The sequence below is a fragment of the Astyanax mexicanus genome, unplaced genomic scaffold (genome assembly GCF_023375975.1).
Source record: "Astyanax mexicanus isolate ESR-SI-001 unplaced genomic scaffold, AstMex3_surface scaffold_32, whole genome shotgun sequence".
NCBI classification, from domain to species: Eukaryota; Metazoa; Chordata; class Actinopteri; order Characiformes; family Acestrorhamphidae; genus Astyanax; species Astyanax mexicanus.
Window position 1 is genome coordinate 1,205,357 of NW_026040042.1, and position 26,074 is coordinate 1,231,430.

Below are 26,074 nucleotides of genomic sequence, written 5' to 3' on the forward strand. Positions count from 1 at the left end.
TTCATGTTCACTGGGCTTCATTTTGGTCCCCTTTTCTAACTCCTTGATTGGGGAGTGTAGTGGTGGTGGGGATGGGGGTTGCTGGGTCCGTGAGGCAGTAGGTGACTGTGGAGGAGAAGTTGAGCTGATTTTTCACTGTACCTGAGGACTCGCTGACAGAGAAAGTGTCAGCCTTGTCCCTGCAGATACCAGCTTCTCCATGGTTGCTGGGAAGTTAAGGTGGGGTGATGATGAGGTGGAGATGGAGGATGATGATGAGGTGGAGATGGAGGATGGTGTGGAGTGTTCATGCAGTTGCGGTGTTTCTGGCAGCTGATACAGAAGAACATGGCTCCCATCCGATAACTCCGCAGTCTCTGTGGGGGGAGGATGTTGTGTCTCTGTAGTGCAGACAGTGTCCTTGGGTGTTAAAGCTGACGTGTCTTCACCAGTGGGAACAGAGAAGTTGCACAGAGAAAAAACGATGTTCTGTGACAGGAATTTGACTCCCCTCTTGTTGGTGTGCAGTCCATCTCGCCTGAAAAACTCTCTTCCCAAAAAACAGATTGAAATTGTCAATGAAGTTCAGTCCGTTTGACCTGCAGGTTTTCTGAAGCCAAATGTTTTAAAGCCAACAGCCAAGAGAACATATTGCAGCCCCTTGCAGGTAGAGGACCACTGATGAATGTCTGGATGTTGAACTTGCGCAGTGTGGTAAAAAGATAATTAAAGTCTCTTTTAACACCTCAGACTCCTCTTTCTTTGTATCGTTCTTTCCAACCTGTGCAATAATCCGTTTCACTGTTCTGTTTTCATCCAGTAGTGCTGGAAGCTTCTTATTCAGTTCAGAAACTGTGATGTTTGGCTCACATCGAACGATGAGTTTCTGATTATTTTTCATGCCATGAACAGAGTCATCCCCCAAAACAAGGGTGTCTGCTGAGCCCTGTGGCTCTCCTGGGGTGTTTTGAATGGCTGAATCTTCTAGTTCTTTCTGAATTATACTGGCTGGTATTTAAAAAGTCATTAAGGTCTTGCAGTGACTCAAATCTGTTTTGCAAACTAAGTGACTGGAACTGATTTCCTCTGGCTCTGTGCTCTGTGATCTCCGAGCAATAGCTTTAGCATTAGCATTAGCCAGATGTGCTATGTTAGCAGGAGTGGAGGATACTACAGAGCTGTATGTGGCATGCCGTTTGGGTTTAGCTCCAATGCGAACCCATTGCTGGTTTTTCCCATATCTTTCAGCTGTACTCACATTACGGATGTCCACATGATCTGCTGGTCCAGTTCTGTTCGTCTCCACTGCTCGCTGCTCCGTTAAAAACCTGTTGTCCGCTGGCAGCACTCCCACTCTCCGATGGTCCTCGAACAGTGCAGAAATGCCAGTCCTTAAACTCTGATAACAAGGACCGAAACAGTCATTCTTTGTAGAAGATTGTAGCAGTTCTGGCAGCACTTGTGCTCTGAACCCACACAAGGAGGCATCTTGTAGATTTCTTCTTTAGCACTCTACAGAAACTTTTCTGATTCCTGTGCCTATGGCTCTACTATAAAATGTCCAAAAGAAACTAGAAAAAAATAAAATAAGAAACAAAATATGGTAGTGCTAGTGCTAATCTAAATAATGAGCTCAGACACTGTAGCTCGAAAATGTCTGAAAATAAAGAAAAGTATGAAAGATAGCAGAGATAGCAGAGCTAAGCAGAGAAGCGTCTGAACGGCACAGAAGCAGGAAGCAAAAGAACTCATAGTCAGAGCTCGCCTTTTTAGGAGTATTTAAACACCCGCTAATTAAGTGTCAACACCCATAAAAGTGGGAATAAAAAGTAATTTTTTGTCGTTTTTCTAAAAGAATGTTGTATTTGCTAAGCTGAAAAAATTAGAAAGTATATGGTAAAACAATGTTTTCACAACAAAAACACAGCAGTATCCCATTCCCTCCAAAATTATATTTTTCAAGAGATCATGTGTGTGTATGTGTGTGTGAAGGTGAGATGCTCTGTTTGTTGTATTTTGATGATCTTACCACAGTTTCTCCAGTTTACAGTGTGGATTCTTCAGTCCAGCAGAGAGCAGCTTCACTCCTGAATCCTGCAGTTTATTACCACTCAGGTTCAGTTCTCTCAGAGTTGAGGAGTTTGAGCTGAGAGCTGAGGCCAGATCTCCACAGCTTTTATCTGATAGATTACACCCATACAGCCTGAGAGAGAAATGATAATCCATTAGAAACACTGACATATAAACACAAACACACACCCCTTAGGAAGGAGGTGTATTAGTATATTTTTGAGATAATTATTATGTTCTTTATTATGTATTATTATTATTATTATTATTATTATTATTATTATTCTTTTTCTTATTATTACTCGTCAGTGAATTAAAATAAGTGCAACTGTAGGTGTTGAAGTGACCTCTTTTCTTGCTTGATTACAAATAAAAAATTTGCTTATGTATAAAAAAATCAAAAACGGATAAATCCTCCCTAACACACACACACACACACAAATTTGCAAATACTGATTTCTTTATACAGATAGATAGATAGATAGGTGCTGTCTTACTTTCATGCAGCATAGCACATAGTCTCTTAGTCACTTACTGTTAAACCTGATTTTCAACTCTAGTACACTGTCCAGCAGACTCATTGGAACTAGAAAAACTAATCAGTTGTTTAAAAAAATATTATTTTAGATGGTGTAGCTCCCCTTAAACACAAAAAAGAGAGACAGAAAAAGCTCGCAATGTGGTACAATGATCAAACTCGTACCTTAAAGCAGTTAGTACAAAATTTATAATAATATCGATCAACTAAACTGAAAGTGTTTCATTCTGAGTGGAAAGACAGTCTTGTCAAATATAGAAAAGACCAGGCAGGTAATAAACCTCAGATTCCAGTCATTCACACCAACAAAAACACAGCAGTTCCCCTTTCCCTCCCAAACTATATTTTTCACTTTGTCTCCACTTCTCCACCTGGTATCTGGACTAGGGATGTCCCGATTCAGCTTTTTGAACTTCCGATCCGATACCGATACCGGCCTATCCGAGCATGTATTAAAGTTTAAAGTTATTTAGCCAACTTACTTTGTTGTCAAACTCATGTTGAAAAGCGTTTTACTCTTGATAACAAGTAGCCAGCTGAATTAGGTGTGTTTGAATAATACACAATGGTTGGTAAGGAGAAACTGACCTGTTTATTTAGCAATTAATAAACTCAAAATAGATGAAATAATAAATAACAAACAGAAATGGCGACAGTAAACCAAGGCTTTAAAAGCCATAAGTGCAAATAATATTGTAAATTATATTAAAAAAGCAAAACACACAAACTGAGTAGAAAATAGTCTATTAACAGCATCAGTACTCTTGACTGCTGTACTCATCAGTGCTCTTGAACAAGTGTAAACCAAAGCTTAAAAAATCAGTGCAAATAATGAAAACTATTTAAAAGCAAAATGCCTTCTACTCCCCAATCTCCTCCACACTTTGCTGCTCCATCCCATCTACACACTCCCTTCAATTCCAACTGTTTGCCCTGCCTGCAGTCCGAGCATGATAGGGAGATTCTTTTTTTACAAAGACGAGCATTTCAGTATGCTCAGGTGTCAGCCTGCTCCTGTGTTAGTAAATTGATTTCAGAGCTGAAACCAGAGCAGCACATTCTTCTCCTGTAATACTGCAGAATTCCAGCCTGTAGAGAGAAGGACAAATCTCATTGACAGCTTAACACACATTTAACTTATACTGTGTTACACAGAGCACGTTTAGACACTGAGGTTAGTCAGATAATTGAACCGTATTTAAAACTGTAGCAGTATAAAAGGTTAATTTCACTCTCATCTGATAAATGTATTTGTGGTTCTGTTAGCTTTCTTATTAGGTGGTAGGATTAGCATACTTTGTAAGATGGATTTCACACACACTACAAAGCTGAGACCGCTTTATTCAGAGTCTTCAATGAGCTTCTGCATTCTGCTAATACTTTACACCTAAACATCCTTCTTATTGAGTTAAAGTGCAGCTTTTGATTCTGTTCACCACAAAACATTAACATATTTCCTCGACTGGTATAAAAGGCATTGCTTGTTCATGTTATATCTTTCCAACAGAATACTTAAAGTGTTCGTTGTGGGGGTTAAGAGACCTCTCTGGTGAGAATGTGTAATTACACAGAATAAAGAGTAGAATTATTAGTGAGGACTCCGTTGAGCTCTTTTTGTAGCTTGGTCAACTTGGTCTTTAGTTGTAATTCTGTGTTTCTTTAGTTTAACAATGTGTGACTGAGTGTGCTGTTCTGAAATCTCCATCGGAAGCTGGTCATGACTAGAAAACACACCCAGGAAAACCTACCAGACCAACATGAGCACTCAGGGATAGTTAGAGAAGCACACTGATGTCATTTATTACTATATTTTGTCCCCTCCCCATTCTGCATTCTGTTTACAAGAAATTAACCAAAAATTGCTGCTCCTGTAATAGTAAGTGTACAGTAGGGTTGCAAGGGAAGGGGATGTTCAAGACAAATTATATATATATATATATATATATATATATATATATATATATATATATATATATATATATACTTCTAAGGATATAGTTCTATTATTTATTATTCAGTTCTAGTAATGGTTTTGAAATAATAATTTTATAGGTGTTGTGCCTAAGCAACTTTTCACCAAGGAAACTGGAAAATGGGTGGGAAAAATACCCCACAAGAGGTGTGGAAAAAGACGGCAAACAGAACAAAGGAAATGCCACAAAAAGGCATTTACCAACAAAAGACAGCTTTCCACTTCAAATAAACCAAACTAAAACACAACCAAACTCAAAACTGGCTGAGCACCGCTCAGTCCTTTCCTTTGCTCTCTTTTGAGACATATTTTTTATTTTCTTTTTTGTGTGGCTTTTTTTTCAAATCTCTCCTCCTTTTGAGATCACCTTTTCTTTTCTTTTCTTAAACCCTCTGTTACCGGTCACTGTAAAGGTGCAACAATGAGGTCTGTTTTGACTGAGGTTTATAGAGGGTAGTGCACAGGTGCAGCTGGTTGACGCTGATCATCGCCAGGGATTCTGGGAGTTGGAGTTTTGGGATCCCACTGTACCAGTTCCTCCCCTATGTCTACCAGTCCCCCTGCTGGCAGTCCGTGGAGCAGCACTACCCATCACACTTACCACGTGGATTAAGGAATAAACAGACAGGTTCAGTTGAGATTCCACACATTTCTGGCTAGGATGATCTATTTTGATCTGCAGAGACCGAAGGTGTTTTCTGAGACGAGAGCACAAGTTTGAGGTATTTCCTCCTTTAGCTGCCACATTGTTCCACACAATGGCATTCCCATCCTCACGTCTGTTTTGAGGGTATCCACAGTGGTCCCACTCAGAGCCGAATTGCGCATGCATAGGAGAGATTCTCAACTCGCTTACCTTTTACTGGTAATAAGCAAATGCCCACATGATAATCATGCATTTTAATACCATGGTATATCATAAAACTGGTTACCGCTGTTACTGCTGCAACCCTAGTGTACAGTAAGGCTTAGTGCTGTGGTGTGCTGGACGATATGGCCAAAATTTATATCACAATATATTCCATAATTTCGGTCGATACGATATAATTTCGATATCGACATAAATATTTTGAAGGCCTCAGAAAAACTGCTAAGAATCCCTGCAATGAAAATCTATGCACTACTGTCTGAAATTTTAATTTAAGTCTTTAAAGCCTCCTTTCACAAAAACTATATAATACTTTAGAAATAAGAAATGGTCAAAATAAACCAATGATCACTTTTAATTGCTTATAGCAAAATAAAAACATGACATCTCTGTCAAACACAAGCCTATAACCTATATACAGTACAGGCCAAAGGTTTGGACACACCTTCTTATTCAATGCGTCATGAAATGAAAGTCATGAAAATAAAGAAAACGCATTGAATAAGAAGGTATGTCCAAACTTTTGGCCTGTACTGTACATATTACCAATATAAAAAAACTTTACATTTACAACAGAGGCAAAGCTTCTTATTCTTCTGTAAACAAATTTAATAGATCAAAACAAAAGTGCTTCAACCAGGATAAGGAAAAAAAGCCTTTATATACATAAAAGGAACATGATATGCAGCCAAATAAGCAAACCTATAGGCTTTTATAACTATAAACATATATAATAAATAACTATAAACTTAGATACAACATAAACTACAAAAGTGTTTCAGCCAGAATAAGGAAATTTAGGAGATTTTAAAAGGAGATTTTAGATGCTGACCAGAGCGCGGCCGAGTTTCAGCACGAGAGATTTTAGATGCTGACCAGAGCGCGGTCGAGTTTCAGCGCGAGAGATTTTAGATGCTGACCGGAGTGCGGACGAGTTTCAGCCCAAGAGATTTTTAGATTCTAACCGGAGCGCGGCCGAGTTTCAGCGCGAGAGATTTTAGGGGCCGACCGGAGCACGGCCGAGTTTCAGCGCGAGAGATTTTAGATGCTGACCAGAGCGCGGTCGAGTTTCAGCGCGAGAGATTTTAGATGCTGACCGGAGTGCGGACGAGTTTCAGCACGAGAGATTTTAGGGGCTGACCGGAGCGCGGCTGAGTTTCAGCGCGAGAGATTTTAGGGGCTGACCGGAGCGCGGCTGAGTTTCAGCGCGAGAGATTTTAGATGCTGACCGGAGCGCGGTCGAGTTTCAGCGCGAGAGATTTTAGATGCTGACCGGAGTGCGGACGAGTTTCAGCCCAAGAGATTTTTAGATTCTAACCGGAGCGCGGCCGAGTTTCAGCGCGAGAGATTTTAGGGGCCGACCGGAGCACGGCCGAGCTTCAGCGCGAGAGATTTTAGGGGCTGACCGGAGCGCGGCTGAGTTTCAGCGCGAGAGATTTTAGGGGCTGACCGGAGCGCGGCCGAGCCGTGTTTCTGTAAATAATACATATCAATATGACACAAAAATGATATCACCGTTATTGAAACATTTCTTATCGCGATAAATACCGTTATCGAATTATTGTCCAGGCCTAGTGCTGTGTCGTCCCTGTTCCCTGCTACTGAAGATCTGAAAACTTAAAGATTATTTTATATTTAAAAAAAAAAAAAAAAAAAAATATATATATATATATATATATATATATATATATATATATATATATATATATGGTTATATGTAATTATATGATAATTACTGATACAATAGTCTGATGTATGAAAATTTACACCTACAAATACTTGAACTGTGAATTCCTCCATTCATACCAGACACTTTCGCCCCTTTTCACGTATATCGTTACACAAGGACTGCGCTTGTACTCTTCCTCTTCTGTAACACTTTATTAAAACTACCCCATCTTAATTGAGGCTGTAGCCTGGCCAATTCATGCTCTGAATTGGTTGGAAATTCATCGAGGTGTCAAATTCTGAAAAACAACCTATGACTATATTAAAACATTATAAAATCTAATCAATTGATTTTAAAGTCTGTTTGAAGTCTGTTTATGACTGTGGTCACTGCTACCAATGTACAGGTGTACTGCTATGTGTCCCAGTACAGTGACCATAATATATCTGTTCAGTAGATAAACGTGTATAATGCATGTTTATAGGAATGAGATATGATAATCAAGAGCAGATTTTAATGAATATTACTTCATGTTAGGTTGCACGGTAGTACTTACTGTAGTTTCTCCAGTTTACAGCGTGGATCTTCCAGTAAACCAGAGATAAATTTCACTCCTGGTTTATTGTAGCTCAAATTCAGCTCTCGTAGCTCTGATTGGTTTAATTTCAGAGCTGAAACCAGATCAGCACAGTGTTTCTCTGTAATATTGCAGAATTCCAGCCTGTAGAGAGAAGAAAACTCCTCATATTATAACTAAACACAAGCAATGGTGAAATGCAAAGAATTTAGAAAATCAAAAGTAACAACACTCACTGTAGTTTCTCCAGTTTACAGAGTGGATCCATCAGGATTTCAGAGAGCAGCTTCACTCCTGAATCTCCTGGTTTACTGTAGGTCAGATTCAGCTCTTTCATGTGGGAGGGGTTTGATTTCAGAGCTGAAAACAGAGCAGCACAGCCTTTCTCTGTAATACTGCAGTCATACAGCCTGCAGAAAGAAAGAGAAACATCCTGAGAGAACAGAATTAGTAAATGAGTACACACCTCTCATTTCTGTAGATATTTAAGTATAATACTTCATAGGACAACACTGACAAAATTACACTTTGACTTTGAAAGTAGTAAAAATTAAGTCTGTGTGCAGCTTATATAACAGTGTACATTTATTCTTCCTTTAAAATGCAAACCACCATCAACAAAAGTGAGCACATCCCTTAGTGTAAGTTCCTGAAGTGTCAATATTTTGTGTGGCCACCGTTATGTTCCCGAACTGCTTTAACTCACTTGGGAATGGAGTTTATCAGAGCTTCACAGGTTGCCACTGGAATGCTTTTCCACTTCTCCATGACGACATCACAGAGCTGGCAGATATTCCAGACTTTGCACTCCTCCGCCTTCCGCTTGCCCCAAGGATGCCCCAAATATGTTCTATTAAGGTCTGGAGACATGCTTGATCAGTCCATCACCTTTACCCTGAGCCTCTTCAATAAAGCAGTGGTCGTCTTAGAGGTGTGTTTGGGGTCATTATCATGCTGGGACACTGACCTGAGACCCAGTTTCTGGAGGGAGGAGATGCTCTGCTTCAGTATTTCACAGTACATACTGGAGTTCATGTGTCTCTCAATGAAATGTAACTCCCCAACACCTGCTGCACTCATGCAGCCCCAGACCATGGCATTCCCACCACCATGCTTGACTGTAGACACTTCTTTGTACTCCTCACCTGATACATGCTTGAGAAAACTTTTTGTGGGCTTTCTTGTGTACAGACTTCTGAAGATGCCTCCTTCTGGGGTGACAGCCATGCAGACCAATTTTATGTAGTGTGCGGTGTATGGGCTGAGCACTGACAGGCTGCCCCCCCCATCTATTCAATCTCTGCAGCAATGCTGACAGCACTCCTGCGTCTTACTTTCAAAGAGAGCATTTGGACGTGAGGCTGAGCACGTGCACTCAGCTTATTTGGAAGACCAACACAAGGTCTGCTCTTTTAAAATGCTGTATCATCTTGGATGTTGGCAATCTTCTTGTCGCTTTGGCCATCTTCATGTAATGCAACAATTTGTCTTTTAAGATCCTCAGAGAGTTCTTTGCCATGAGCTGCCATGTTGGAACTTTCAGTGACCAGTATGAGTGTGAGAGCTGTACTACAAACTGAACACACCTTCTCCCTATGCACACCTAAGACCTAGTAACACTATTGAGTCACATGATATTTTGGAGGGAAATTGACAAGCAATGCTCAATTTGAACATTTAGGCTTGTAGTCTCTTACATTAATGGCTGTATATTGAGTTATTGAAGGAAGAATACATTTACACTGTTTTATAAGCTGCACACAGTTTACTTTTCAATGTGTCATTTGGTCAGTTTTTCCTATAAAACAAAATATCTGCAGAAATCTGAGGGGTGTACTTACTTGATGCACTGTATTTACATGTTCAAATATACTTAATTTACATACTATACACATTCCTGTCAATACACCCATCTGTTTTTCTTTTTGTTTTTTACTGTGAACATGTTCGTGCTTTGATATCATGATCAAAATATTTATGAAAAATTGGATGTAAAAATGTAAGTACTGAATTTCACATTCTTTCAGTCCCAGAGATTATGTGTATTTATTGGAAAAACGAAGAGCTTATTTTTGTGAAAAATTAGACTCAACTATGCTAATCTTTATTCTGCAATGTTGTGGCAACATAATGCTCACACACCCTAAATATGAACAATTGGTTTTAATCATACTTTAAATGCACCAAAAGAGTATAATTGCATTAAATTGGTATAATACTTAAACGTACGATTTGGTTTGGGAAATACTTGTAGAACTGGCTTGTTCTTTTCTCATGTCCTTGTCATGCCTAATGCTGTCAATCTGACTGTTCCTGAAGCCTCTTAGCCAAAAGACTCAGTTTCCCAGCAGCCTCAGTCTCAGAACTACAGAGACTCTGAGAGTCACACGTCTCTCAAGTGCTCTGCATCACCAAGCTACTGGCTGATTGCTAATCAGTTCCACCTGGTCTGCCTAGTATAAATAATCCCTTAGTTCAGCTCTTGAGTTGCTGTGTATTATCTAGTTTTCTAGCTCTGTACAAAGTGTTCTTTCTACTCTCTGATTTTCTGTTTCTTGACCCTTGTTCTGCTTACCGTTTACTCTTTTGCCTAGTCCTCTAGATTTGACTGATTTCTGGTTATTGAATTCTACTTCTCTCTCGACTACTCTTTTGCCTACTCCCTGTTGTTTGATTCTCTGTGTACGAACCCTCGCTTGTTCACTGACCAAGCTTTAGGTATGCTATTTATTATTGCTGCCCTACTGATATTCTGATATTGCCTGTCCCTGACCACCTCTATTTGTCTAACCCTGTAAATAAACCTGTATTTTCTAATCAGCGTTTGTCTCCCCAGCTCCTGGTATGCGTTACAGTCCTGGAGTAGTTAATTTGCTATTTGCTAAGCTTGATCGCTTTCGGAAAACACACCCCTGATTAGTTTTTCAACAAATAATCAATAAACAAGGACAGACTTACTCATGCTACAAAATATAAAACAGCAAACAATAAACAATAAAATACTTACACAATTTTTTTGGATGCTTTCACTACTGGGAGCAGCCTTAGAAGACATTCTTCTGAAGTCTGGAATTTCCTCAGGTCAAACTCATCCAGCTCCTCTTCTGAATTCAGCATCACAAACGCCACAGCTGACCACTGATCAGGAGAGAGCTTAACTCCACTGAGATCACTGGAACCTCCTCTGTTCAGGTATTTCTGGACTTCCTGCATTAGAGAATGATCATTCAGTTCATTCAGACAGTGGAACAGACTGATAGTTTTCTCGGGAGAGGGATTCTCCCTGATCTTCTGCTTGATGTACTCCACTACTTTCTCTTTACTGTGAGAGATGTTCTCTGTCTGTATCAGAAGACCTCGTAAGAGAGTCTGATTGGACTCCAGTGAGAGACCCAGAAGGAATCGGAGGAAAAGGTCTAGGTGTCCGTTCTCACTCTGTAAGGCCTTGTTCACGGCTCTCTTCAGGAAATCAGACCTTGTTCCTTTTTTGGAGAAACCAAATCCACTGTGTTTCTGTTGCAGCACATTTCTGTTGTTGGAGATGAAGGACAGAAACTCATATAAAGCAGCCAGAAACTCCTGAACACTCAGATGCACAAAGCTGAAAACCTTCCCCAGGTGAAGTCCAGACTCCTGTCTGAAGATCTGGGTGCACACTCCTGAGTACACGGACACTTCTCTGACATCAATGCTGCACTCTCTCAGATCTTCCTCATAGAAGATCAGGTTTCCTTTCTCCAGCTGTTGGAAAGCCAGTTTTCCCAGAGCCAGAATAATCTCTCTAGTCTGGTCAAGATCAACATCACTTTTTCTTTGGTACTTCTGGCTGCGGTGTTTGATCTGAAAGATAAGGAAGTGTGTGAACATTTGAGTCAGAGTCTTGGGGATCTCTCCTCCCTCTGCTTCACCCAACATCCTCTCTAAAACAGTCGCTGAGATCCAGCAGAAGACTGGGATGTGGCACATGATGTAGAGGCTTCTGGAGGACTTCATGTGTGTAATGATTCTTTCAGCAAGGCTCTGATCTCTGATCCTTTTCCTGAAGTATTCCTCTTTCTGAGGGTCACTGAACCCTCGTACCTCTGTTACCTGATCAATACAGTCAGGAGGGATCTGATTGGCCGCTGCTGGTCGAGTGGTTATCCATAGGAGAGCAGAGGGAAGCAGGTTCCCCTGGATGAGGTTTGTCAACAGCACATCCACTGAGGCTGACTGTGTTACATCAGATACTCTCTTATTGTTCTGGAAATCTAGAGGAAGTCGACATTCATCCAGACCATCAAAGATGAACATGACTTTGTAACGATGATAATCTCTCTTTTTTAAGTCCTCTGTGTCTTTGAAAAACTGATGAAGAAGATCCACCAGACTGAGTTTTTCAGTTTTTATCAGATTCAGTTCTCTAAAAGGAAGTGGAAATATGAAGAGAACATCCTGATTGGCTTTTCCTTCAGTCCAGTCCAGAATGAACTTCTGCACAGAGACTGTTTTTCCAATTCCAGCAACTCCTTTAGTCAGCACAGTTCTGATGGACTGGTCTTTAAAGAGGTCGTTACATTTGATGGGTGTCTCCTGTGTTGCTGGTCTCCTGGATGCTGCTTCAATCTGTCTGACCTCATGTTCATTATTGACCTCTCCACTCCCTCCCTCTGTGATGTACAGATCTGTGTAGATCTCATTCAGAAGGGTTGAGGTTCCAGCATTTGAGATTCCTTCATTAATTTTCTGAAATTTTCCCTTCAGTGTTGATTTGAGCTTTCGGTGGCAGGATGGAGCCAGTTCTAATAAACAGAGAAAAAAAATACAGAAAATATTAACATTTGGCATTACTATTAATATATCATGTACCATATTAAACCCCCATGTAGAAATATGGTGTTAGGAAGTTTGAAGTGGTCTCATAGTGTTTCAGACTACAGAAAAAAACTAATTAAAACCAAATTTCAGAATATCCCAGCTCTTATTCAAAAACAAACAGAGAAACCCCTAGATGTCTTTTTTACCTTTTTTGTGGATAAACTTAATGACAGTAAAAAAATGATTTGATTATAGATCAATTAAAATTCAAAGTCAGAATTCTAGAAACAGTAGTGATTAAGCAGCTCTGCTCATATCTCCACAACAACAGCATTCATTTGTTTTTTAGTCTGGACTGTAGCACTGAAACCAGCTTTACTAAGAGTAACTAATTCTATGCTTTTTTACTTCTTAGGGGCAGCACTTCTTTTTCTTTCGTACACAATCAGATGGCCAACTCAGTGTCATGCAGCCACACCCTTCTCTATGGGTCCAAGTAAAATGGGCCTGAAACTGAGGGTGGGCTAAATAGGGAGCAGCCCATAATTATATGTTCGACAGTCTGTTGAGGTTCGCCACACTCGCAAGGTCCATAGGTGGTGTGGCAGGTCTTCTCCTTTTACACCACCACCTGGGTCCCTGATGAATTGTTGGATGTGGGAAAACCAAGCTGTCTCCCATGTCTGCTTCCAGGATGCTGCTAGCCAAGCATCCCTGGAGAGGTCCTCAGGGATAGTCTGTAGCATCTCTTGTGCTGCCTTGTTGTATAGACGATGAGACTTGAGTCCTGGTGGGGCCGTAGTGACTCTGTGCAGGGTGTGCCTGTTACACTTCTGGGCTTTTCACACCAGAGTGAGGGTAGCTGCTTCCCGCCAGAAATTAGCTGGGGCGATTCCAGAAAGGACTGAGAGGTAGGACACGGAGGTGGTTTTCATGCAGCCAGTTACACAGGGCGCAGGGTGTTATAGATGGCAGTGTCTACCTTGGTCACGTGTGGGGTTCTGCTCCATGAAGGGGCACATTATTTGGCTACAGAAAGGACAAGGGCTTTTGAGTGAAGATGTGTAGGGTCTGAGGGAAAGCTCCCTAAATTGAACTGGCTAACCAGCAGTAGAGCGAGACCATTGTAGTTACCTTGGCCTTAACTTCATTGAGGTGCTGCTTATTGGAAAGTGTTCCAGGCGAACACCTAGGTACTTTGGGGCTTGCTGGAACTTCTGGCGGTTATTGCCAACTAGTGCTGGACGATATGGCCAAAATTTACATCACGATATATTCCTTAATTTCGGTCAATATGATATAATTTCGATATCGATATAAATACTTTGAAGGCCTCAGAAAAACTGCTAGGACTCCCTGCAATGGAAATCTGTACACTAATGTCTGAAATTTTAAATTTAAGTCTCTAAAGCCTCCTCTCACAAAAAACTGTATAATACTTTATAAATAAAAAATGATCAGAATAAATCAATGCTGACTTTTATTTGCATGTAGCAAAATAAAAACATGACATCCCTGTCAAACACAAACCTATAACCTATATACAAATTACCAATATAAATAACTTTACATTACAACAGAGGCAGAGCTTCTTAATCTTTTGTAAACATATTTAACAGATCAAAACAAAAGTGCTTCAACCAGAATAGGCAATACAAAAAGCCTTCATATATATATATATATATATATATATAAATATATATATATATATATATATATATATATATATATATATATATATATATATATATATATAAAGGGAACATGATATCCCTGTCAAATAAAGAAACCTATATCAACTATAAATAACTAGATTAGATACAACACTACAAAAGTGTTTTAACCAGAATAAGGAAGATATTGTGTGTAGTCTATCTGCTTGAGGTGGAGGAATGGATGTATTACTGTTGCTGGTCGGCTTCACTCTCCAGAACAATTTGGAGCAAGCTGAAGTCTGAAGTTTATCAGACCTTTGAACGCTGAACCACTGAATTAGACCTGCCTCCCTCAACTATCCGCTCATTCTTCATCTAAAATGTCCTGAGCTAAACCGAGCGGGTTAGGGTCGGTTTCGCTTCATCGCGGGTGGGTGGGTGTTTGGTGCGGAGATCCGTTCGGTTAGGGTCGGTTTCGCTTCATCGCGGGCGGGTTTTAGGTGCGGAGGGGAGAGGAGCCGAGATCCGCTCGGTTAGGGTCGGTTTCGTTTCATCGCGGGAGATTTTAGGTGCGGAGCGGAGAGGAGGCGACCCAGGTCTAGTCTAGCCCAGCCTAGCCTAGCCTATCTGGCTACGTGCCTGTATGATTGCGTCATCACGCACTGACGTAGCCCGGCTATGTTCAGGGCTGCAGTGAACTGACGCCGCTAAAAAACGCCTGTCTGTAAATAATACATATCGATATGTCACAAAAATGATATCACCGTTATTGAAACATTTCTTATCGCGATAAATACCGATATCGAAATATTGTCCAGGCCTATTGCCAATATACACACCCAGTTCCCTTCTTGCTTCCCGATTGTTGAGATGGTATGCTGCGGACACTGTCTTACGCACACTAAGCTGCAGATGCCACTTTTGGAGGTAGTCTGCCAGGATGCCCATGTCTTGGTTGAGACCCTTCCATCACCTTCCATGTTGGGTGTCGTAGCATGATTGCCAAATTGTCCACATAGACTTACTTGGTAGATTTTGTTTCTGGCAGGTCGTGAATATAGATGTTTAACAACATTGGCAAGAGGACGAAGCCTTGTGGGACACCATTCCTCAGCCTTCAGAGCCTGCTGGTCTGGCCTTCCCTGGTCAGGACAATTAAGCTACGGTTCGCAAGCATCTCCATGATGAACCTCACTATATGCCGGTCCGGGATAGTCCTCAGCAGTTTCAGGTGTAGCCCATGGTGCCACAGAGTGTCACAAGCAGCACTGCCATTCTTGTACTCTAGATCGTAGTGCTGCATTTGACACGATCAGTTCTAACCGATAGGTTTGAAAATCTTATAGGAATTAAAGGATCTGCTCAAAACATTTCTCTTTACACAAGCTTTTGGATACGTTTTTTATAATAATGTTTATCTGTATGTGTAGCCTGCTCTTTCTATTAGCTATAGTGCTTCATTATCTCTTTAACATTAACACTGAACATATACCATCACCTACTCACACTCATAACTCAGAACCTGTTTCTATATTATCTATAGCTCTCCATTATCTCTTTAACATTAACACTTAACATATACCATCACCTACTCACACTCATAACTCAGAACCTGTTTCTACATTATCTATAGCTCTCCATTATCTCTTAAATTCTCTTCTCTTTAAATTCTAAATTAATTTACATAATGAGAAATCACATGACTCTCACTGGTCTGCAGTTTGTTAGCGAGGTCTGTCTGGTTCATGTTTCTCAGGACGTGCAGTGTGATCTTCAGCGCTCCCTCTCTGACACCACTCTGATCCTCCTCGTCCTCCTCCTCTCTCCCAGAGCATGCTGGGTAATCCAGATTCTTCAGCATCTTCACAAACCTCTTCAGCTGGTTCTTTACCAGAGAGATGACTTTGTGCTCCAGTTCCTGATTAAACACATGGTAAGGAATGGTAGTAAGACAAGAACAGAGGATAGTTTGTGATAAACTACCAAAAAAAAAAAACAGTATGAAAGGCCAATCTTTATTACTGTAGTGTTGGGCAAATGATCTGAAGCACCAGATAAAAACAAAAGAAAGGCAGATTAAACTGATTTTATTTTCTTTGATCCTGTCACCATTTTTTTTGTGCAGGATATTTACAAGCATGCAGTTAAAAATAAAAAATAAAGAAAAATATATAAATAAATGGCCTTTAAACAGAGGCATAAGACTATGACTAATACCTAGGCCTGTCACAATAACAACATTTCCAGGACAATATATTGTCGTTTTAAAGCACCACTGCTTCTAGGCTCCCAAAGGAGCGTAAAGACAATGTGCCACAGTAATAATATACTAGCATAATAATACTGTTACACCATTTTACAGTGAACCTAACTTTTTATTATTAAGAGCAGACATTGGGCTTCCAATATACAAATATTATATCCTAAATAAACAAAACAAATACAAGTACAACCACCCTGGGACTCCATGGATTCTGAGAAAACGGCACTAAATAAAGACCTTTTATATAAAAAATATAAAAAAAAATTAAGTAACAACATACAGATTCAAGTAACATTTACATTAATTTTTTATTTTATTTTTTTTAATTAATTTTAAACTCTGCACAATAACACAAAGACACTTGCAGATGAATTTTTCGGATCATATATGTATATGCTTTAAAACACAAATTAGCTACAAACACAAGTGTCTATATGTTAAAAGCCAGATGGCTCAGCAATTAAGTCAATTTATCCTGATTTTTTGTTATTATTATTTAAAATATAGCATTGTTCATGTGCAAATATGTTACCTTTTGCATTATTTTTCATTATCTACACACATAGGAACACATTTAATCAAATTCTTTCAACATACTTCAATTTAATTTGTGAATATCTTTTTATAAAAGTACCAAAATTCTTGTAACCTAAGCAGTTTATTATAAATACCCCAAATCCTTATTTTTTTTTATTCTGAATGTCACACCATATGACATGGTGTCACACCATATGATGAATCACAGCTCACACCTATCTGTATGCAAAAATCTGTATTAGCTGCATTTAGCAAACAAACAAACTTGGTTTGTTTACTGACTGAAATCATTTTCAGTTACAGCAGAATCACAAAATTGTTGAAGGAAAAGTGAAATCTACTCAACATAGTAAAGAATGTTTATAAGACATTAACTAATCCACTTACTGTATTCATTAGATGTTGCACTTTTTATTTTAATCTGCCGAATGTTAGCTACAGGAATTCTAACAATCTTTAGGAAATCATTGAACCTTTTTATATTTAATGCATATTTTTTATATATGAGAATGAGCAAAACAATGATGGATCAGAAAGGTGATGATGTATTAATAAAAACAGTGTGCCAATAAACATTGTGAAACATTTGGCTTCTACTTAAAGAAACAAACAGAAGAACCATGTGTTTATAATATCTTTCCTGGTTTTGTGCTGAAGCTGGATTTTCAGATGTGCTACAGTGAACTGACTCTGGGTCAGACTGAACTTTTTCTTTTGTGTTCAGGAGTAACTGAGTCTGAGTAAGTGAGTGAATCTGCATGCATGAGTGAGTGTTGCTGTAGAAATATTAGATTTGTGAATAATATACTATAAAAATGTTAAATAAAAGAAATATAAAAAAATCTTAACTATTAGATATAACATATGTATCTAATAGCATTATTTATGTATTTAAATGCAGTTCATATCATATAATGTGACAAAATATTCATAACCCTGTCACACCATATGACGTTTCATGTACTTATCATGACATTAAGCAATGCAGCTTTAAGCTAACATCATAAAACCATGCTAACTACAATATAACAGAGACTGTAAAAAAAGATGGACGCCGTGTCTCCGTTCCCATACATTCAATGAAAATGAAGCCAAAATCTTCCGCCATGTTGGCGATCCTGAAACCTGAGCCTGTAGAGCGCAGTAGAGACCAGAGGAGGGAGAAAGACTGTGGAGAGCAGCCTACTCATTTGAATAACCCCGCCCCTGAGGGCTGCCTCCGCGGGGCGGAGCGGAGCTGACGGTCTGTTATTGGTCCCGCCCATAACCAGCCCTTTTACAATAACCACACCTTTTTTGAATAGAGCTGAATAACGTTTTAAAAAACAAATTCTGTGGGGATATAAAAATGTGACAATATAAGCAGAGGTTACACTAGCTGCTGCATTTAAATAATGGAGGTAGAATTACAGTATATTAGAAAAAAACATGATTAAAATCTGTCTGTTTTGCCATTGAAACCTATGGGAATGGGTGGGGTTACACAGCTTTCTGCAGCCGAACAGCAGGGGGCGCCCGACCTGTGGTGTCTTCACTTTTGAGAGACGATGCTCTGTCCAGCTATACACAGTCTATGCAATATAACAATATAGTTTAAAGGTAATACTGACTGAACAGTAATTTAATTTGGGTATTATTGTGTAAAATTAGTCACACCATATGACAGTGCAAAAGAGAACTGAAGCATGAGTGATAAATGTACTTGATTTTTCTAAAAGAATAAAGACTGATAATTCACCCTGTAACTTTCAGGGTCCTTCTGAGGTGTTGTTCTTCCTCCTGAAAGAAGGAGGACCCCCAGTCCCCAAAGGTCTCCAAACAAAAGCCCATTTTAAAAAAGGAGTATGGCGTCACACCATATGATATTTATTTTTGTGACAAAATGTTTTAGTGAATGGGGGCTTCAAAATATTATGCCCGAACTTTTGGCCAATCAGATCCACAAGTAGACATCTGGGTTATTAATATATGACTGATTAAACAGAAAATAAATTAATTTCCTTGTTTTTATTCAAAATCAAACTTTGTGAAATGTGATACGGGACAGTCACACCATATGAGCTTTTTCTGATTTGACTAAAAATTGTGAAAAAATGTAATGTTAATCCCATAAATGCTCTTTAAGTTCATATAAAACAGCACTTTTTTGACATATTCGTCTATACTTTACATATATTTGACACACTGGACCAAAAAAAGGCCACGTCATGTCAACCAAACACCAAACCTAATTACAGGTAACTAACACGTTATTGTGATTTATGCCATTGATGTGATCTGCGTATCACGTGACGAACGCGTATGTGTGGTTTTGGGAGACGTTAGACGTTGTTGCTGTGAGTCTCCAATAAAGAACACACTTCCATTATCAATAGCTCTTCATGCATTTCTTTTAGGAGCACAAAATATAACATGGTACCAGCAGTTTTCGAACTTCAGCTCGATGTGCACACAGACGAGCAGGAGACGCTGGAGAACGTTGAAGGCAAGTCCGAGAAAAGCTCTCTTGCTAGTTAGCTTAGCTAACTAAAATAGCTGTGAGCCTGGCAATGGAGCAGTTTTTGAAGCCAACAACTGAACTAAAGTTGACAGGGAACGTAGAGGAACAATGGAAAAGGTTCAAACATCGGTTTACCCTATATCTGACGGTGATAGGGGCTGACGGAATAGACGACAGACGAAGGGTAGAGCTGTTTCTGACTACAGCGGGTAACGATGCCCTGGATGTCTTCGATAGCATGCAGCTAACAGAAGCTCAACTGAAGAACTATGCACTGGTAATGGAGAGAGTTGAACTGTTCTGTACTCCCAAGAAAAACGAGTCATATGAAAGATATGTTTTCAACAACAGGACACAGACAGAGTCAGAAACTGTGGAATAGTTTGTCATGAACTTGAAACTAAAGAGTAGGGGTGGTGATATGGCTCTAAAATAATATCACGATATTTCAGGGTATTTTTGTGATAACGATATACTTGGCGATATAGGAAAACAGAAAATTAATTAATTAATTTCAGGAATATAGTATAATAGTATAACAGTATAATCATAATGTGGCAAAATAAATAATATAGCATAAAATAATATAATGCAGCAAATAATATTGCAGAATATTTAGTGCATGCATATAAACTGCAAACTAAAACAATTATACAATAAATACACCTAAAGCTTCACAGTAAATAATAGACTACTTTTAAGACAGAACAGCCCTATTATCACGATATGGATTTTTAATATCATGATATTTCAGTGTCACGATATATTGTATACGATATAATATTGCCCACCCCTACTAAAGAGCCAAACGTGCAACTTCGGAGACCTCACTGATTCGCTCATACGCGACAGAATAGTGATGGGTGTGCGTGACAGAGACTGAGAGAGAGGCTACACTGGGAATCTGATCTGACGCTTGAGAAAGCCGTGCAGATTTGTCAAGCAAGAGAAGCGACACAGAGCAGGATGAAAAGCATGGACAGTGGAAAGCCTCCGTAATGAAAACTGACAAGACGCCAAGAGCCATGGGAAAGAGGCAGAGTGGCAAAAAGCCTGTTAAGAAAAAAGAGGAGAACATAATAATGTGACGCTGCTCGCGCTGCGGAGGTGATCAAGAGTGCTGAAAGTGTGGGATAATGAATCACTCTTATCTTATTTCTGCACTGATCACTAATAAATGGTCTTTATCATTAATTAATGTGTGACATTACTGATGTGAATTAATCATTATGTAAATCACAATTATAGACAAACACAGTCTCACTAAATCTATAAACACATTTACTGTTAACATCTCGCTGTATTTTATTGAGTATGATGAGTAAACCTCTGCAGCTCAGCTATTATTTCTTAATGACTATTAAAGATCTAAGTGGCCAAACTGAAACTACTGCTAAATATGATTATTAAATTATTTTTTATTTATGCTACAATAATAAAAGCAGCACTAATTAAATCTAAGCAGAGTAAAAAATACAGATTTATTCTTATTTGATAATTTAATGTTTATTATCCTAAGTTTACTAAACAGTAATATGTTGTATGTAATCTGAAAATATGTTTATTAAAATGAATAATTATATTTATCACTTCATATTTAAAGTTTAAATCACATTTTACAGTGTTCACATGTGCTCTGGCATTAGTCACACCTACACACCTTTAATATGAAGTCCATATTTCTCCTGCTGATTTCTGGAGTCTCCTTCTGGACTCTGTCAGAAAACATAACATTAACATATGTTACTAAATGGTGATTGTGAATATATCTACAGAAAGAAAGTTCCAGAAGATCAACCACCACTGCAACACTCCACCAACCTTCACGCTCACCAAAAAGTTAATTCTTGATTTTATCAGATCAGAGAATCATGTTTCTCACAGTCTGGTGTTTTTTTGTAAAATCCAGATGTGTTTTTTACAGAGGTGAGGTTTTTGTTTCCTCCATAAAGATCAGATAGCTGGAGAGCTGCAGTGATGGTTTATCTGCTGAAAGTTTCTCCCATCTGCACACAGGATCTCTAGAGCTCAGTCAGAGTGATGATTATACACTACACTGCCCAAAGTATTCATTCACCCAATCAAATCATTAAACTCAGGTTCCAATCACTTCCATTACCACAGGTGTACAAAACCAAACACCTCCACACACAGACTGATTCTATTTGTTAGAATTTGTATTAGTAGAATTGTTTTCTCTAAAGTGTGTTTTAGTAGAGAAGTTATAGTTGTAGAATTCAGAGAAAACATAGAAGTGTCTTTTCATCTTATTCTCCAGAGTCACGTCATCCTTACCTGAGATCAGCAGAACTGTTGTCCTCTCTGAAGTTTATTATTCTGCCCATTGACTGGTCACTCTTCATGGAGACACAGCTGGGTTCAGGTGAGTCTGATCTCTTATCCTGATCCAGTCTAAAACACAACCAGTATCAGACACCATCTACAGCCTTTCCAGCATGTTGGTGTGATTCTACATTCATGTGATTTCGATGGTAAATGAGTTTATAATTGGGAAGTTGAACTTGAACAACCTCTCAAGCTTTAATTTCTAAATCATGTTTCTCACATTCTGAGAGACTTTCAGGAACATCTCAAAGACGATTTAGAAAAATTAAGTTGAGACGTTGTTTAAAACATAAATTAAAAAAGAATACGTCAATTTGCAAATCCTTTTCAATTTATATTGAATTGAATTCATTACAAAGACAAAATATTTAATGTTCAAACAAGATAAACTTTACTGTTTTGTGCAAATATTCACTCATTTTGAATCTGATCGTCTACAACACGTTCTAAAGAAGTTGGTATGGTTTTTACCACTGTGTTAAATCACCTTCCCTTTAAAAACTCAATAAGCGCTCGGGAACTGAGGACCCTATGTGTGGAAATTTTAGTTCAGGAAGTTCAACTAATGGTTTTCTGAAGTGTTCCTGAGCCCGTGTGGTGATTACACCCCCTGATCACATGCAAAATGTGGAACTATGCACACAAGTTCAAAAACATAAAGCTCATGTGTAACATTGTGACTCCGAACTGCTAAACTCTAAGCACAATTCCACATGTTCTCACTCAAATATCATTCTAAATCACAGCAACACAAATTGCATCATTTACACCTTTGTCACCTAAGAATCACTGACCTTCAAATACATAAATTATAAATACATTTTTGTTACCTCTATTTATGTGAACATGTTTTTTATTTTTCTCATTGTACTTTTATAAGTGAAAATTACAGTTTTGCAACAAACTACATACAGTAAAAATGGCTTAAATTTGTGCTGCATATACATGCAGTACTGTAATGCTATAAGGGGGGGGTCCTACTAAATATAAAGAACAGAAAGACAACATATTTCCATGGACTTGTATGTATTTAAATTTGTACAGTGGCCTCATGAAGTCAAAAACACAACCAAATACTTCTGATAACAGTGCTCTGAATTGATCTTGTCAGTGTTTATTTGATGCTCTGTAAGAGACAAGTATATAAAAAGCTGTGTTTGTTGTTTTGGTGGAAGGAATCAGTTTTGATAGAGATTTCTGGAGTTTCAACAAAGCAGTTAATACTTTTTAGTTTGTGTTTAGAGTTTTGAGAAACTGAGCCAAGTTTCTAGAAATGCGTTTAAACATTTGGGAAAAAACTTTAATATCCCTTCCAGAATGATGTTAGTTTTTAATGCAGTGCCGCCAGAGGGGTCGAAGGTCACGGGTGTTTAATGTTGGTTTTCTGCAGTTTACTTGCAGAGATTTCTCCAAATTCACAGAATCTTTTTTTTAGTTTAGTCTAGTTTATTTTGGTTCATCAAAGTTAAACCCTTTTATACTACACACATTCTTTCACCCACGAAAAAGAAGTAAAGAAAAGAATATATAATAATAATAATAATAATAATAATAATAATAATAATAATAATAATAATAATAATAATAATAATGAGAATTAGTAATAAAAAATTCTCAGTTTCAAACCTGACAATGACCGAAAAGGTGTAGTCTAATAATAATGTCAAATCATACACATAAATAATACAGGAGTAAGTTAGTGTTAATCCACATATCAGAGCCTCCCATCATTAATAGTAGTTAATTCCTCATATTTATAAGAGCTTATCATCTTATCTTTAAACATTCTTTTAAATTTACAAAGTGTTTTACACATTCTTAAACCTTTTTAACATTTATTCCATAACCGAACCCCTTTAACAGATATACATCTATTTCTTTAAATCAGTTCTTACTTTAGTTTTTTTTAAACACACACCTACTCCTCTAAGTTCATATTTACTCTCTTTAATTTCAAACAGCTTCTGGATACAGATAGGAAGCAAATGGTTTTGTGCTTTGTACATTAACAGTGCAGTTTAAAGGTTGATTATATCACTGAATTTTAAAATATGTAGATTAATAAATCATTTGTTGGTTGGTTCATAGTATGTTTTTTTTAACTTATAATTCTTATAGCTTTCTTTTGTAATATGAAGATTTAAAGGTTTAGTGTTGGTTTTATATGTGTTTCCCCACTGCTCCACACAATAGCTCATGTATGGAACAATGAAGGAACAATACAGGATATAAAGTTAATTTTGATTCAATATATCTTTAGTTTTATATAGTATTGCAATAATTTTAATTGTTGCCAGCATAATTTATGATTGACATCTATGATTAACAACATCAATCTTAATTTTAACTGTATTTCTAATTTGTCTTTTACCAAATATTATGAATTTTCTTTTACAAACCATTTCTTTAAGACTGTCAGTTCCCTTTCCATCGTATTCAGTAGCTGTTCCAAACATTTCTCAGAGCAGTATAGATTAGTATCATCAGCAAATAATGCAAATTTTAGCAATTTCAACACTTTACAGATATCATTTATATACCAAAAGATTTTGCTTTGTACGGCCCAGTGTCAGAAAGCTGGGTTTGCGTCATAGGTCATGGGTCTTCCAGGAGGACAATGACCCAAACATACTTTAAAAAGCAGCCAGAAATGGATGGAAACAAAGTGCTGGAGAGTTCTGAAGTGTCCAGCAATGAGTGCGGATCTAAATCCCATTGAACACATGTGAAGAGATCTTAAAATTGCTGTTGGAAGAAGCACACTTCAAATATGAGAGACTTGGAGCAGTTTGCAAAAGAAGAGTGGTCCAAAACTCCAGTTGAGAGGTGTAAGAAGCTTGTTGATGGTTATGGGAAGCGATTGATTTCAGGTATTTTTTCCAAAGGGTGTGCAACCAAATATTAAGTTGAGAGTCCCAATAATTTTGTCTGGCCCATTTTTGGAGTTTTGTGTAAAATTATGTCAAATTTGCCTTTTTTCCTCTGTTTTTTTGTGTTGTTCCAATACACACAAAATAAATAAACATGTGTATAACAAAACGTGTAACTGCAATAATTTTCTGGGAGAAATACTTCATTTTAGTGCCAACACTTTTGGCCATGACTGTATGTATTCTGTAATTATTTTACTGTTAAATACAAGTTTTGAACCACTGTGTCAATGTTTAATTTGTTCTAAAATTAACATTATATTGACAACAGTGTGAATGTATTTAGGAATAAAACTGCATAGTTTTCCAGAGTGATTGATCAAAATGTTTCTTGTAATTATTAAAAAGTAATTACTATTGTAATAATGTATTGTAATAGAACCCTGGATGCACAGCAGGGAAAGTAATTATTTGATGCCCTGCTGATTTTGTAAGCAGGTTTTTTTTCTAATTTTTCTCATTTTCTCCCCAATTTACACGGCCAATTACCCAACCCACTTATTAGGACTCCCCCTATCACTGGTAATGCCCCAACACACCAGGAGGGTAAAGACTAACACATGCCTCCTCTGATACATGTGAAGCCATCCACCGCTTCTTTTCGAGCGCAGATAAAAGATATTTAATTTGAATAAAATAGATTAAATAAGTAATTGATCCTCAAGCGAAACTCTTTGTTGCCCTCCCTGTTTGACAGAGGGAATGGAGTGAGTCAAGTTCAGTGAGTCAAGTTCATGCCCAAGAGCTTAATTTTGTTTTCATCTGACCAACACTTCCTCCTAAGCCTTCTCCCAATCATGGATACTCTGTCTCTATCTATTAAAATAAACCTACCATTAAAATTATAGACTCAAAGCTGAAACATACAGGTACATTTTTTTTTTTTTACTTTTTAGCAAAATACATAATTCTACTAAATTTAAGGAATGTTCTATGCAAGTGGATAGGATATTTTTAATTTGTGTTTTTAGCCATTAAGTTCCATTCTTTCTGTTGTAAGTCGCTCTGGATAAGAGCGTCTGCTAAATACCTTAAATGTTATGAATGTAAATTAATTCTCATTCATTTTGCAATAATTTTCTGATATACAGCAAGATAGAAAGTGCGTAGGCTCTTCATACACCGCATCTGGCATAGTTTTCTCTCTGTGAGCTCATTTAGGGATTTAGAACATTGTTCTTTGGGGGAATCAGTGAAGAGAATGCATTATAAAGGTAATTTATATTAAAATCTCTGAGGCTTTAAAGTTTTACTCACTTTGGTTCAGAAGTTACAGCTTCACTGCTGAAATCAGGAGATTCCCCCATGGACCGGTCACTCTTCAGAGACACACAGCTGGGCTCTGTAGATGCTGCTCTCTGGGTTTCAGTTCT

General features: G+C 38.1%; 2 protein-coding genes and 1 long non-coding RNA gene across 3 annotated transcripts in view; all 3 read right to left on the reverse strand.

Annotated features, from left to right (window-relative positions):
- LOC111189666 (NLR family CARD domain-containing protein 3-like) overlaps window positions 1-26,074 on the reverse strand; it is a 273,888-nt gene that overhangs the window by 234,581 nt on the left and 13,233 nt on the right. The window lies entirely within an intron of this gene.
- LOC125789904 (NLR family CARD domain-containing protein 3-like) lies at window positions 10,677-12,685 on the reverse strand. The gene has a single exon (XM_049473000.1). It carries the CDS (start codon window positions 12,522-12,524, stop codon window positions 10,677-10,679), a length of 1,848 nt encoding a protein of 615 aa, XP_049328957.1. The 5' UTR covers window positions 12,525-12,685.
- LOC125789928 (uncharacterized) lies at window positions 20,969-25,992 on the reverse strand. Its single transcript, XR_007429947.1, has 3 exons — window positions 25,959-25,992; window positions 21,721-21,837; window positions 20,969-21,140 (listed from the first exon to the last, which is right to left on the reverse strand). It is a non-coding gene; the product is annotated as an uncharacterized LOC125789928 (long non-coding RNA).

Excerpts from the sequence above, each read along its gene's own strand:
- LOC125789904 (XM_049473000.1), bottom strand. The coding sequence starts at position 12,524 with ATGGTACATGATATATTAATAGTAATGCCAAATGTTAATATTTTCTGT.